At 38.6% G+C, this 14,803-nt stretch overlaps 1 protein-coding gene across 5 annotated transcripts in view; it reads left to right on the top strand.

Annotated features, from left to right (window-relative positions):
- The window catches only part of DENND5B (DENN domain containing 5B), a 210,928-nt gene that overhangs the window by 149,319 nt on the left and 46,806 nt on the right, over window positions 1-14,803 (top strand). For all 5 annotated transcript variants that reach the window (XM_064284429.1, XM_064284427.1, XM_064284428.1 and 2 more), the window contains 2 exons: window positions 1,382-1,460; window positions 11,079-11,160. In XM_064284429.1, the coding sequence (XP_064140499.1) occupies window positions 1,382-1,460; window positions 11,079-11,160 (161 nt within the window). The remainder of the gene's footprint in view (window positions 1-1,381; window positions 1,461-11,078; window positions 11,161-14,803) is intronic.

Raw genomic sequence — 14,803 nt, forward strand, 5'->3', positions numbered from 1 at the left:
TAAACTCAGGAAAGGGTAAAATAAAATAGTGCATTCATTGCAGAGGCTATATCCTATATATAAAAAAAAAATAGATTTCACTAAATGTCTGCTTTTGTCACTGGCCAGGGAAAAACCTTTTAGCCAGAATTAACAGTTCTTTCCTATTTTGTTATCTTAAACTTCAACCATATTTCCATTCAGGGTAGAAAAATTCAAGTAGCTTCTTTGCTTTTGTTCCTCTGGTCTCCCTTTCTGATTTTTTTTCTGTTGTGTGGATGTTACTTTATTCCTCCCCTTTCTCTCTTTCCTCTCACCTTATTTTTCTTCCTTTATTGTCATTCCATATATCCAAACATTTTGCAGATGGATGTACACAAACACATTCTTTGTTGCAAAAAAAAAAAAAAACCCAAACCAAACTCACTGCTGTTGAGTCGATTCCGACTCAGAGTAACCCTGTAGGACAGGGTAGAACTAACTGCCCATAGGGTTTCTAAGGAGCAGCTGGAGGGCTCGAACTGCTGACCTTTTGGTTAGCAGATGAATTCTTAAACACTGTACCACCAGGGCTCCTCTGTGTTGATGGAGCTTTTTAATTCCGTGGTTAATAATGTTTCCAGTTCAGATAGCCCTAATTACATAGAGCTCAGTAACAACTGAGGTGCATCAGAAATGTCCACGCCTGCACACTGGCCTTTTGCTTAACTGCTCTCCTTCCCCAGACAGTTGTCAGTCTGCTTCGGGAGGCACAGGATGATCCTCCTAACATGGGGCGAGATGCTCAGAATGTCACAATGGATGAGCTTGGGTCACCAGACTTGTAGATGCCCATTTTAATGTGAATTTTTTTTAATTGTGGTAAAAATATATGTAACAAAACATTTGCCATTTCAACAATCTCTACATGTACAGTTTAGTGACATTAATTATGTTCATCATGTTGTTCAGCCATCACCCTTATCTGTTCCCAGATTTTCCCATCATCCTTAATAGAAGCTCAGTCTTCTCTAAGTATTGAGCCCTCCTTTGCATCTTCCTCCTGTCTCCTCTTGGTAACCACTAATAAACTTTGGTCTCTATACATTCTCCTAGATATTTTATATAAGTGAGATGTATTATTTGTCTTTTTGTGACTGACTTATTTCATTCAGGAGTATTTGCAAGGTTCATCTGTGTTGTAGCATGTGTCAGGACTTCATTTCTCTTTGTGGCTGAGTAATATTCCATCGTTTTGTTTATCGCTTCCTCTGTTGGACATTTAGGCTATTTTGACCTTTTTGGCTGTCATCAATAGTGTACAGTGAACATTGGTGGATAGTATGAAGGGTTTTGATGATAAATTATTTTTGATGAATTAATTCCTTTAAAATGAAAATTTTTATATACCTTTTACTTTCAGGGGAAGTCAGCTTTGTGGTCACATTTAATTCAGTTTCAGGACAGAGAAGAGAAACAGGAGCACCTTGCAGAATCACCAGGTGAGAGTTCATTGGTTTGACTTTTTACAAAACTGGCAGTATTGGACCAAATGAGGGAACAGTATGGCCTTGTCTGTCTCTGTGTCTCTCTCCCTCCCTCTTGTTCTCTTTCTGTCACACTCTCACTCTCACTCACTTTTTCACTCTCACTCTCTCAGCTTAAAATATTATTTACTAGCTGTGAGACCTGGGAAAAATCACTTAATCTTTCAGAGCCTCAGCTTTGTGATCTACAAGATAGAAAAATTAATATTAGCTATGCCAGGGCTGTCATGGTGATCAAATAAGATAACGTATGTGAAAACTTCCAATGAATTGTAAAGGGCCGTACAAGTGTACATTACTTTCACCAGTATTATTGTGTACTGATTTTTTTCTTAAAGAAAAATTTTATGACCATCGTTAATAATCTTTCATGTATATATATATGTCTCTAAAAATTACAGGAGTGAGATTTCTTTGGTTTACAAGACAGCATCATGTGTTAGACACGTCATAATTCGTTAGCTAATTAGAGTTACATCCTTAAGCTAAATGTCCTACCTACCATTTAGAACTACTCTAACCTCTAAGTTAGAGCTTGCTTTCCTTTCTTTTTTTTTTTAATTTTTATTGTGCTTTAAGTGAAAGCTTACAAATCAAGTCAGTTTCTCATACAAAAATTTATATACACCTTGCTATGTACCCGTAGTTACTTGCCCTCTGATGAGACAGCACACTCCTTCCCTCCACTCTCTCTTTTCGTGTCCATTCAGCCAGCTTCCGACCCCCTCTGCCCTCTAATCTCCCCTCCAGACAGGAGATGCCCACGTAGTCTCATGTGTCTACTTGATCCAAGAAGCTTACTCTTCACCAGTATCATTTTCTATCCCATAGTCCAGTTCAATCCATGTCTGAAGAGTTGGCTTTGGGAGTGGTTCTTGTCTTGGGCTAACAGAAAGTCTGGGGACCATGACCACCGGGGCCCTTCTAATCTCAGTCAGACCATTAAGTCTGATCTTTTTACAGAATTTGGGGTCTGCATCCCACTGCTCTCCTGTTCCCTCAGGGGTTATCTATTGTGTTCCCTGTCAGGGCAGCCACTGGTTATAGCTAGGCGCCATCTAGTTCTTCTGGTCTCAGGCTAATGTAGTCTCTGGTTTATGTGGCCCTTTCTGTCTCTTGAGCTCATAATTACCTTGTGCCTTTGGTGTTCTTCATTCTCCTTTAGAGCTTGCTTTTCTTTATGTACAATAGCTATTCCACAAAAATATAGAAGTAGGAAATGTTCACAATCATTAGCCATTAGAGAAATACAAATCAGAACTATAATGAGATATATCATCTCACCACAGTAAGGTTGGCAGTAATCCAAAGAACACAAGATAACAAATGTTGGAGAGGTTGTGGAGAGATTGGGACTCTTATGCAGTGCTGGTGGGAGTGTAAAATGGTGCAACCACTTTGGAAAATGATATGGCGTTTCCTTAAAAAGCTAGAAATAGAAATGCCATATGATCCAGCATTCCCATTCCCAGGAATATACCTGAGAGAAATAAGAGCCATCACACGAAGACATATGCACATCCATGTTCACTGCAGCACTATTGACAATCGCAAAAAGATTGAAACAGCCTAAATGCCCATCAGCAGACGAATGGATGAACAAATTATGGTACACACAATGGAATACTATGCAGTGATAACAATGATGAATCCATGAAACATCTCACAACATAGATGAATCTGGAGTGCATTAGGCTGAGTGAAATAAGCCAATCACAAAAGGGCAAATACTGTATCAGACCGCTATTAGAAGAGTTCAAGAAAAGGTTTAAGCACAGAAAAAGCATTCTTAGATGCTTACAAGGGTGGGGAGGGAGGTCAAGGGGGAGTCACTAACTGGGTAGTAGATAAGGATCAACTTCTGTGAAGGGAAGGACAACACACAATACAGGGGAAGTCAGCACAACTGGTCCAAGGCTAAAGCAAGGAAGTCTCCTGAACACATCCAAACACTCTGAGGGACAGAGTAGCTGGGGCCTGGGGACCATAGTTTTGGGGGACATCTAGGTCAATTGGCATAACATAGTTTATTAAGAAAATGTTCTACATCCGACTTTGGTGAGTGGCGTCTGGAGTCTTAAAGGCTTGTGAGCAGCCATCTAAGAAACATCAGTTGGTCCCATCCCACTCAGAGCAAAGGAGAATGAAGAAAACCAAAGACACAAGGAAAATACTAGCCCAAAGGACTAAAGGACCAAATGAACCAGAGACTCCGTCAGCCTGACACCAAAAGAACTAGATGGTACCCAGCTACCACCAATGACTGCCCTGACAGGGAATACAACAGCGAGTCCTGGATAGAGCAGGAGAAAAATGTAGAACAGAATTCAAATTCACGTAAAAAGACTAGACTTAATGGAGTGAAAGAGACTAGAGGAACCCACGAAACTATGGCCCCCGGGTGCATTGTTAACCTACCCTTGAAGCGCACTCTTCAGACAAAGATTAGACAGGATTATAAGACAAAAAATAATATGCGTAAGGAATGTGCTTCTTAGTTCAATCAGGTATACAAGACCAAATGGGCAACTCCTGTCCAAAAGTAAGATGAAAAGGCAGGAAGGGACAGGAATTGGTCTGATGGACACAGGGAACCCTGGTGGAAAGGGAGAGAGTGCTGACACATTGTGGGGATTTGTAACTAATGTCACAAAACAATTTGTGCGTAAATTTTTATATGAGAGATTAACTTGTGCTGTAAACTTTCACCTAAAGCAGAATTAAAAAGTAGAAGTAACAGTGGAAAGCTAATCCAGATAAAATATTCTACAGAGAATCAACCTTTGAGGGACCTTTTCTAAAATTATGGATTGTTTTAGAAATTCAGAAATTATGAAAATAATTTTTAAAAACTCATAAGCCAGTGACCTACTTAAGAATTAAAGCATTGCCAGTACAGTTGAAGCACCGTATGTACTCATCCCCAGTCCCATTCTCCTCACTTCCTCTAGCGGTCAACACCACTATAAATGTGTTTATTTTTGAAAACCTAGTTTTTAAAAGTGCTTAATGAGACAGCAAAGAATATCAGTTTGATACCACATTGCCCTGGAGCCCCTCTGAGCACAGTGTCAGAGTTCTCATGTCCCAGAATATGACTGTAGCTGTAAAGATTCAGATCAAGTTTGAAAGCATTCTCTAGTGCCTGCCTTGTCTCTGCCCCCTTTTCTGTTGAAAAAGTGAAAACACACTGGCATATGTCCTGAAACTGTCTTTAACAGTTAACCATGATCATAAAAATATAAGCTGTTCAGACCATAAGACCAAGCAGCTTACCCTAATTAAAAAATATAAATTTCCAGAAAGAAGAGCCATTTGTAGGAAAGCCAAGCTCAGAGCAGAGAAACGGCCAAAGGAAGTAGCGAGAATGGCCAGCTGTTAGTGTCAGCAGCTACTCGGCAGCACTAGCAGCTTGGTAGCTTTAACTGGTCAAACACTGAGTGGTTCAGTTGGAGACCACAGAGACTCAGCTGTTTGCAGTGTCCTTAATCGTTCAGTAGTGTGATGAGCAAAACGCTAAAGAAATATAAAATGTGTCGAAGTTTTATGCAGTCAGTATTTGTGCTGCACTGTCAAATGTTAATGAAGGGCTAGTGATATAAGAATGAACACATGTTAAATATTTTACTGATTCTTAGTAGGATTAGTGGTATTAACTGGTCTTCCCTATAGGCTTGTGGATAGTATCCTATCACTGACAGCATTGTACTTCAGGATGGATTTGAAATGTTTTTGACGATGAACGCAACACCATTCCTCTTCAATTTGTCATTTCCGGCATATGATTGTCTGATTCAAAGTGGCCCATACCAGTCTACTTCAGCTCACTAATGCCTAGGATATCAATCTTTATGCATTCCATTTCATTTTTGACAACTTCCATTTTCCTAGATTCATACTTCATACATTCCACATTCCAGTTATTAATGGATGTTTGCAGCTGTTTTTTCTCATTTTGAATCGTGCCACATCAGCAAATGAAGATCCTGAAAGCTTGGTTCCATCCATGTCGTTAAGGTCGACTCTACTTTGAGGAGGCAGCTCTTCCCTTGTCATAGTTTGAGTACCTTCCAACCTGAGGGGCTCCTCTTCCATCGCTGTATCAGACAGTATTCTGCTGCTATTCAGAAGGTTTTCACTGGTCAGTTTTTTCGGAAGTAGACTGCCAGGTCCTTGTTCTAGTCTGTCTCAGTCTGGAAGCTTAGCTGAAACCTGTCCACCAAGGGTGACCCTGCTAGTATTCGAAATACTTGTGGCAAAGCCTCCAGTATCACAGCAACACACAACCCACCACGGTATGACAAACTGACAGACTCTAACCACTAAGGCCAAAGATAAAGAAATTGAAGACTTTTACCAATTTCTCCAGTCTGAAATTTTTCAAACATGCAGTTGAAATGCATTGATAATTACTGGCGGTTGGAATGTAAAAGTTGGAAACAAAGATTTATAGTTGGAAAATATGGTCTTGGTGATTGTCTTAGTTATCTAGTATTGTTGTAACAGAAATACCACAAGTGGATGGCTTTAACAAAGAGAAGTTTGTTTCCTCACAGCAATGTAGGCTAGAAGTCCAAATTCAGGGCCTCAGCTCCAGGGGAAGGCTTTCTCTCTCCCTCGGCTCTGGAGGAAGGTCTTTGTCCTCAATCTTCCCCTGGTCGAGGGGCTTCTCAAGTGCAGGGGCCCCGGGTCCAAAGGATGTGCTCTGTTCCCAGTGCTGCTTTCTTGGTGGTACAAGGTCCCCCGTCTCTCTGTTCGCTTCTCTCCTTTATATTTCAAGAGATTGCCTCAAGACACAGACCATTCTTATAGATTGAGTCCTGTCTCACTAACAAAATTGTCGTCCATCTTCCCTCATTAACATCATAGAGGCAGGATTTGCAATATATAGGAAGATCACACAATACTGGGAATCATGGCCCAGCCAAATTGATGTACAAATTTTTGGGGGGACATAATTCAACCCATGACAGTGATAGAAATGACACCTGAAATCTCATGATAGAGTTTTGCAAGACCAATGACTTCTCCATTGCAAATACCTTTTTGCAACAACATAAATGGAGACTGTACACATGGACCTCTCCAGATGGAACACATGGGAATCAAATTGACTACATCTGTAGAAAGAGACAATAGAAAAGCTCAGTATTGTCAGTTAGAACAAGGCCAGGGGCCACTGTGGAACAGACCATCGATTGCTCGTGTGCAGCTTGAAGTTGAAGAAAATTAGAACAAGTCCACAAGAGCCAAAGTACAACCTTGAGTATATCCCACCTGAATTTAGAGGCCATCTCAGGAATAGATTTGACACGTTGAACGCTAATAACTGGAGACCAGACGAGATGTGGAATGACATCAAGGACATCATAGACGAAGAAAGCAAGGGGTCATTAAAAAGACAGGAAAGAAAGAAAAGATCAAAATGAATGTCAGGAAAGACTCTGGAACTTGCTCTTGGACATAGAGTAGCTAAAGCAAATGGAAGAAATGATGTTGAAGTCAAAGAGCTGAACAGAAGATTTCAAGGGGCGGTGCGAGAAGACGTAGTATTATAATGACATGTGCAAAGACTGGAGATAGACAACCATTGGGCATTTCTCAAGCTGAAAGAACTGAAGACAAAATTCAAACCTTCAGTTGCAGTACTGAAGGATTCTATGGGGAAAATATTGAATGAAACAGGAAGCCTCAAAAGAAGATGAAAGAAATACACAGAGTCATTGTACCAAAAAGAATTGGTAGGTGTTCAACCATTTCAGGAGGTAGCATATGAACAAGAACTGACGGTACTCAAGGAAGAGATCCAAGGTACACCAAAGACACTGGCGAAAATCAAGCCTCCAGGAATTGATGGAATACCAATGGAATATTTCAACAAACAGATGCAGCAAGTGAGAAGCACTCGCTCCTCTATGCCAAGAAATTTGAAAGACAGCTACCTGGCCAACCGACTGGAAGAGATCCATATTTGTATCCATTCCAAGGAAAGGTGATGCAAGAGAATGCGGAAATTATTGAACAATATCATTGCTATCACATACAAATAAAATTTTGCTGAAGATCATTCAAAAGCGGTTGTAGCAGTACATCGCCTCAGAACTGCCAGAAATTCAAGCCAGATTCAGAAGAGGACAAAGACAAGCTTTACTGCATTGATAAATTAAAAATTCTTAAAATTTGCAAAGACTTGGACCCTCAGTGAGATGGATTGACAGTGGCTGCAACAGTGGATTCAAGCATGACAACAATTGTGAAGATGATGCAGGACCAGGCAGTGTTTTGTTCTGATGTACAAAGGGTCTCTATGAGTTGGAACCAACTTGATAGCACCTCACAACAAGTATCATTAACATAAACCATGTTGCTTTTAAAATCAATGTTATCTGTCTGGAGGGATGGATGTTATAAATATCGCTCTAACACTTCTGTTGATTTAGCCTAGGAAATTAGTACTTAAAAATATGAGAGAATAAATATATATAGACCATATATATGTAAGGGTGAAATATGTATAAAAGTGTCAGTTTAAAAATTAAATATTTTATTCTTTGACACAGTATAGTGTTTTAATTATGTAAAAATTAGCAGTTTGCTGACTTACTGTATTTAAATGTTTTTTTCCCCAAAGAATACTTTTTTGTTTGCCAATTATAAGCTTTCTAATTGCAGTAAACAGCCTGTGTTGTCATGTTAAGATCCTCAGAGTTTTTAGAGATTCCCAGTGAGTTTGTGCTCCTGTTAGCATCGAGCCAGAATGAGACAACTGGGTGATGGATCATTAATGTTCTTCTTCAGAAGCATCACTAAACAGGAGTCAGAGACATTTTAAGGGTTGCAGAGGAATGGAAAGGGTCTGTCTTAGCAGGAGGACCAAAAAGAGGGAAACTGTTCAATTTGACCTAGTGATCGCTGTACCTAGTAGTCTGAAATCCTGTTTCAAAGAAAAGATGTCAGTGCTATTGGTCTTAGAAAAAAGGCTTCTCAAGATAGATCACTCAAAAGTTTCTACCTTTAAAAATGTTGGCCAGCTTAGACATAGTCTTGTTCTCAAACGGTGCATCCTCAGACATGGTTCTGCTAAACTTTAAATAGATCTTTAAATCAGTTAGTGGGGGGTGGGAGTAGGGGGAAAAAAAAAAAAAGAAGGACGTGGAAATTACTGCTTAGAAATGGTTATTCTGGATCTAACCCTAGAGTTTTGAGTCACTCGTCAACAAAAATATTCTGTTAATTACTTACCTGCCTATAGACTATTAAGGGTCTATAAAAATAACATATATAGTTTCTGCCCTCTAAAAACTTGCTGTCAGTAGCATTGATTCAAGCAGCTCTACAAAGGGGATTCCTGAGGCTAAATATTAAATCAAATTTTCCCCCCTCTCCCTCGGTTGACATTCTAACTTGGCATTTAAGGATCTACCATCTGGCCCTAACTAGCCTCATTGTGCTCAGTGAGTATTTGTTGAGGATATACTGCAGGGGATTGGGACCTCTGTGAGGCCCTCTGGGTTTTCCAAGAAAAGGGTATGATCTGAGCCTCAAGAAGCATTATAGTTTAATAGGAGTAAACTATGTTAAATTGTGGCAAGTTCTATGATAGAAGTTCAGTTTTACAAGTCTTGGTAGAAGGAGGGAATGATTTACCCAACTGTGCACCTAGGATGCACCTAGGAGAGAGAGGATATTCAGGAAAGATTTCACACAGAGGCAGAATTAAAGCTGAATTTCAATTCTCTGTAGGGTTCAAGAAAGCCCATATTCTTAACCATTAAGCTATACTCCCTTTCAGTCTTAACTGACGAGTAGGCTATAAAGAGGCAGAAAGATTCAGGAGCATTAAAGAATGAGCTTCAGCAAAGGCATGGAGACGTGAAAAAGTACATCACGTGTTTAAGGAACATTGAGCAGTAAAGGATGACTAGAATATAGGGTTGGGAGTAGGGGAGCGATATTAACCCCAACTGTTAGTTTCTGCTTAAGTCCAAAACAAGATTCTCAGAACATGCTTTTTCCTGTGGATACCCTTATTGTGGATGCTACTGTGTTTTTAAATACCAGTCTCCTCTTTTGTTTAGAGCCTCTCACCTGCTCTCTGGTCCCAGAGGCATGGTTTCTTCTTGTTGTCATGTCTCCCTCTAGCCAACTTGCTGATTATGGTTTCAGTTCCCCTCTGCTGCCTCATAATCTTTTTTTTTTCCCCCCTTCTCAACCTATTTCTTACCACTCATGTGGCCATCTTTCATCCTGTCTAATCATCTGGTATACAGAGGCATTCACTCTCTGAGACATCTCACTTTCTTCCAGAAAGGGAGATGTGTTTTCTTTAATAACACATTAAATAGTGGCAATCTTAGACAGGAAGAAAACAGCACATTCCCTGCAAGTCTCTGGAACAATTCCCATTATTTCCTGGTATCAAGATGAACTAGTCTTTTTTAGTGTCCCATTGAAAATTCTGTCCCCAAATTGCCAAGGCAAATGGCCTGTTTATAACTCACCTGGTATAGAAGGCCCTGGAAAGTATTGCCTTTAGGTAGGCCTAGCCATACCCTATTCCTTCTGACAGCCCCATTAATCTACTGGCTTTAGCAATCCATACTCATTTATACCCACCAGCTGCCAGCCTAGCCACAGATGGCAATGAACCAAAAGGTTCCCTGCCTATCTTCCATCAGGACCGACTTCATATATATTTATGTCTTCCAGCACAGTATCCTAGCCCCCTAAATTAGAATGCCTCTAAAACCTGAGAAAACAGCATATTTAATATTCAGCAAAAACCCACATCCTAAATTCTAATTGTATTGATGTATTTTATAAGTGCAATATTGCAATTTAGCCATCATTTACAGATGGGGAAATGGAAATAAAAGGGCACAGAACTCCACGACAAATCATTTACAGTGGGCACCTCAGCTACAGTATATCAGCCAGTAGTTGATCGGTTAACCTTTGCTATACAGGGGAATAATTTTTCCTTTCATAAACATTAGCTCTTCAGATTTATATAAGAATAACCTGTGAATATTACATTCTAAATGAAGATTACTTACTTTGCATGGTATATATACTATTTAAATTCTAAAGTTTCAAGTAGAAACTTAGACTAGAGAGCCCAAACTCTTAGATTTTTTAAAAACACTTTTCCAGGGTATAGTGAAATGTAATTGCAATTCATGAGCGTAGAGATGATTTACATACTAAGTTTCGAGTTATTACCCAGAGCACTCATCTACTTGTCTGCATTAGGATGAATAGTGTTTAGAAAATGACTGGCCCTTAGGACCACAATTTGCCTACACTGCTTTATTTGCTAGGTGGACTTTTTATTTTTTTTAAATAATATTTTATTGTGTTTCGGTGAAAGTTTGTACAAGCTAGGTCCCTGCTAGGTGGATTTTTATGATTCATTTTAAATTTCCAAATGCAGCCCAGATTAGCTGGAGAGAAAATAACTGGTTTACTGTATTAATAAAATAACAATATTCAGAGAAAATAATTTGAAATTTTCTGTTGCCTTTAAAATTTGTTCATATCAAAGTAATTTCTTATACTTATTTTTCTACACAGTTGCCCTTGGACCAGAAAGAAGAAAATCTGACTCAGGAATTATGTTGCCAACACTTAGGGTCTCTCTTATCCAAGACATGAGGTATTTGTTTTATACATGAGCACATGGTGATACCTTTGAAATACTTACGGCTTTCACCTCAATTACTTCAGTAAAAATGGCTATGTGTATTTTATGCTTTTATGTTCTAGAGAAACCATTTTTTATATTTTATGATTTTACTTTTACACTATAGTATTTTATTCCTCAAATACGAAGAGAAAATGCAGCTGAGAAGGGTTTGAAAGCATCCCTAAATTATAACTCCTTTTGTTCTGTTTTTTTAAATACCTGCTGCCCACAGATACACACACAAAAAAAAATCTGCAAATAAAGGCAGATTACTTGACAGAAAAATTGCTGTCAGATAGATTTAGCTTGAAGCAAATACAGATCGGAGAATTACTACTTGCAGTTACTGATCTTAGAAATCTTTACCAAGGCATCAGGATATCTAAATTAGATTACTGAATGAGGAACACACAGGGTTTTTTCTTTCAAACGTATTAGATTTGAAAGAAAACATTTTCATACTCAGCCAAGTCTTAAAATATGTGAGCTTAAATGTTACAATATCTGTAACACTTGTAACTCTTTTCTCATGATGTGCTTTTTTAATATTAGTTGTGGGTGCTTATATGATTCGTCAGATATTTGCAACTGAAAGCACAGCTCTCATGAGTGGCAGCACAGTCGGTGGTAACATGTCTTGACTTTACCACTTACCAGCTGTGTGACCTTTGGCACAATTTTCATAAGTTCTCTATACTTCAGTTTTCCCATATCTCAAATAGAAGCAATACCTATCTTATAGGACTATTGTGGAATTAAATGAGTTAGTCCATGTAAAAAGTTTAGAGAAGTATTTGTCTCATAGTAAGAGTTCAGTAAATGTTGGTTCTTGTTATGTAAATCAGTTTATATATTTATATCTTAAATGTCATTGCTCCTTGATAGATGTTGTCTTTATGTAGCTTGTGATTGCTTTTGATGGTTAGCATACGAGTAATCATTGTAACTGAGGAGAAAATTATCTTTGTCTCCCTGAACTGAAACATACAAGCCATGTGAGTTCTGCAGTGAGTGATTTCCCAATAGCCATCACCTTAAGGTGATGGTGGTTGAAAGCTTTGCAGCTGTTACCTCGAGACCAAACTTCTGATGTGACCTAATTAGGAGATGGTCATATCACGTAGGCTGACCTGCTCCTTCAATTTCCTTCTTATTTTACTTTTACATATTTCATGTTGTTGTTGGTTTTTTAAGGGCAGGGAGTGCCTGCAGTAGTTGTGTATAGCTTTAGTTCTCTCTGTCTTTAGCCTTTCAGTATCCTACCAAAATACTTTTTGCCAGAATTTAGATTAATTCTTTTTTTCCTCCATCTCCTTCAGTGTGGTTATGTTATTTATTTGTAATATAGTTAGGCTTATTTGCTACAGTTTGTATTCCGTTTTAGTCTCCCTCCACATCCTCACTGATTTTTTTTCTTTTTAACTTTATTTACATACAGTAAAATTCACTCTTCATGGTATGCATTTCTGTGGGTTTTAACAAATGCACATCATGGTACAGAATAGTTCGATCACCCCCAGAATTCCCTTGTGCTACTCATTTGTAGTTGACCCCTCCCCTGCCCCTTGCCCCTGGTAGTCACTAGTATATTTCCAAGCTTTTTTCACTGAGAGGGACTAGCAGCAGTGACACACCAGGAGCAGTGAGTACAGCTAGCACCCCAATATTGGTTTCTAATATCATTTTTCAGTGGAAGGAACCAGAGCTCCCTAGAGAAGTGGTTGATTCCAGGGCTGAGACAGGGCAAATATAGGATAACCTACATCATGTGGTTCCAGAAAGTAAGGAGTGCTGAAAAACGGATGGAGTCATGTCAAAAAAAGGTACAGGAGCCAACTTAAAAGAGTTCCCAGTGGCCAAAGCTCGAACAATCTTAACAACAAAATAAATAATGATAGTATTGGAGCATTATACATAGAATAAAATAAACATCTGGGAGATGGGTGGATGCAATGAGGCAGCTTTTTTTTACAGAAGAATTCCACTTAATGTTGAAGGAATGAAGGAGTAGAAAATCACCATTAGTACACCACAGCAATAATTGTTGTCAACAATATCTACTAATAGATGCTAAAATTAGTGGTTGAAAGTTTAAGGAGAAATCAGGATATTTGCATAGTCTCAAAGCATCTGTCCCAAGGACTTATTAATTACAAAGAGAGGTATAGTAATTTTTCAGTGGAGAAACCCAGCAGACATCACCTTGACCAAGTGATTGAGGTTAGCCTCACTAGATACAAGATATATCAACATCATGTACCCCCTGATAGGATGCACTGAGAAGAGTGTATCGTTTCTCATTGTTCTTGCTATAAATGTGTAATTTCAATCTAATCATAAAAAAATCAGAGAAATACAAATTGAGGGACATTCTACAAAATAACTGATCCAGCTCTTTGCTAGTGATCCTCATGCTGATGGAACTGTTGCTTATTAGTGTTCAGACCAATAGTGTACAATCACATTCAGACTGTGATAGTGTTCTGAATTAGTTAATAGTAATTCAGACTCTGAACTGCAGAATCTGCCCCATAATTGGTGCTGAATAAATATTTGTTAAATACAGATTTGCCATATTTTAAGCTCTATGAGTATATGTGTATGCGGGTGTGTTTGTGTTTACCTAACATTTTTGCATATATCTTTAACTGATCAACTGACCAAATTTCTATTGAATTGTATTGGATATAGTTTTAAAGATTTAGAAAGGTGGCGATTGCTGAGATACTTTTTACTATCAATTTAAAGTAACAGAAGAAACTTGAGAAGTCTCATTACTTAGTTTCTTCCTTTTGCAGATGTGGAAAATGAGGCTGAGACAGGTCTCTCACCATATATCCAGTTAACAGTGGAAAGAAAACTACAACCAAGGTTTCCTGGCTTAGTTCAGGACTTTTTCTAACTAGACATAAGTCCTCGGTCTTTACTAGGTCTCTAGAAAAATGCCATGTGTAAGTAGGCCCCAATAAGTTGGCAGTAGTATATGAGCATGTATCAGCCTAAATGTAATTTAGTATAACCTTGGACAGCCTACATTTGTTCAAGACATTAAACTAAAAAATTGATGTCCTGTGACTTCTTAGTTGAGTGTTACTTCAGTTCTTAATTTTCAGACTTTGTCCTACAAAGAAGTCTGAAAAAAACCTCTGAGTTTCCCAAAGCGATGTCTTGGCCACATGATAGATGCTTTTCATAAAACTTGATTGGTTGATTGCTTTCAAAAGGTGTTTAGTAAGGCAGAAACGTGTTGCCCAGAAGAGACAAATGGATTTTCCTGTGTCTTATAGCATGCATGGCTGTAGACCTTGTGCTAGGGTTTTCAGCATTATAAGCTCAGAAACCAAATAATTAGTAAACTAAAGGTAATTAGACTCTAAAATACTCCTGCTAATCAAAAGACTGACTTCAGATACCTAAAAGAGATAAGAAAATAATTGGGTGGGTTTGAGTCATCTGTCCACCCTGGTCAAATCATCTGTGGAGAACAAGTTCACAAGAAGTTGATGAAACCAGTTTATCATTTCCCTCACCAGATGACTGGATACTCTTTTCTCATGATATGGGTATTCTCTCACTGCAAAGCAGAATAACACCAGAAGGCTGCTTGCTGTCC

Source organism: Loxodonta africana, chromosome 4, assembly GCF_030014295.1.
Source record: "Loxodonta africana isolate mLoxAfr1 chromosome 4, mLoxAfr1.hap2, whole genome shotgun sequence".
Lineage (NCBI taxonomy): Eukaryota > Metazoa > Chordata > Mammalia > Proboscidea > Elephantidae > Loxodonta > Loxodonta africana.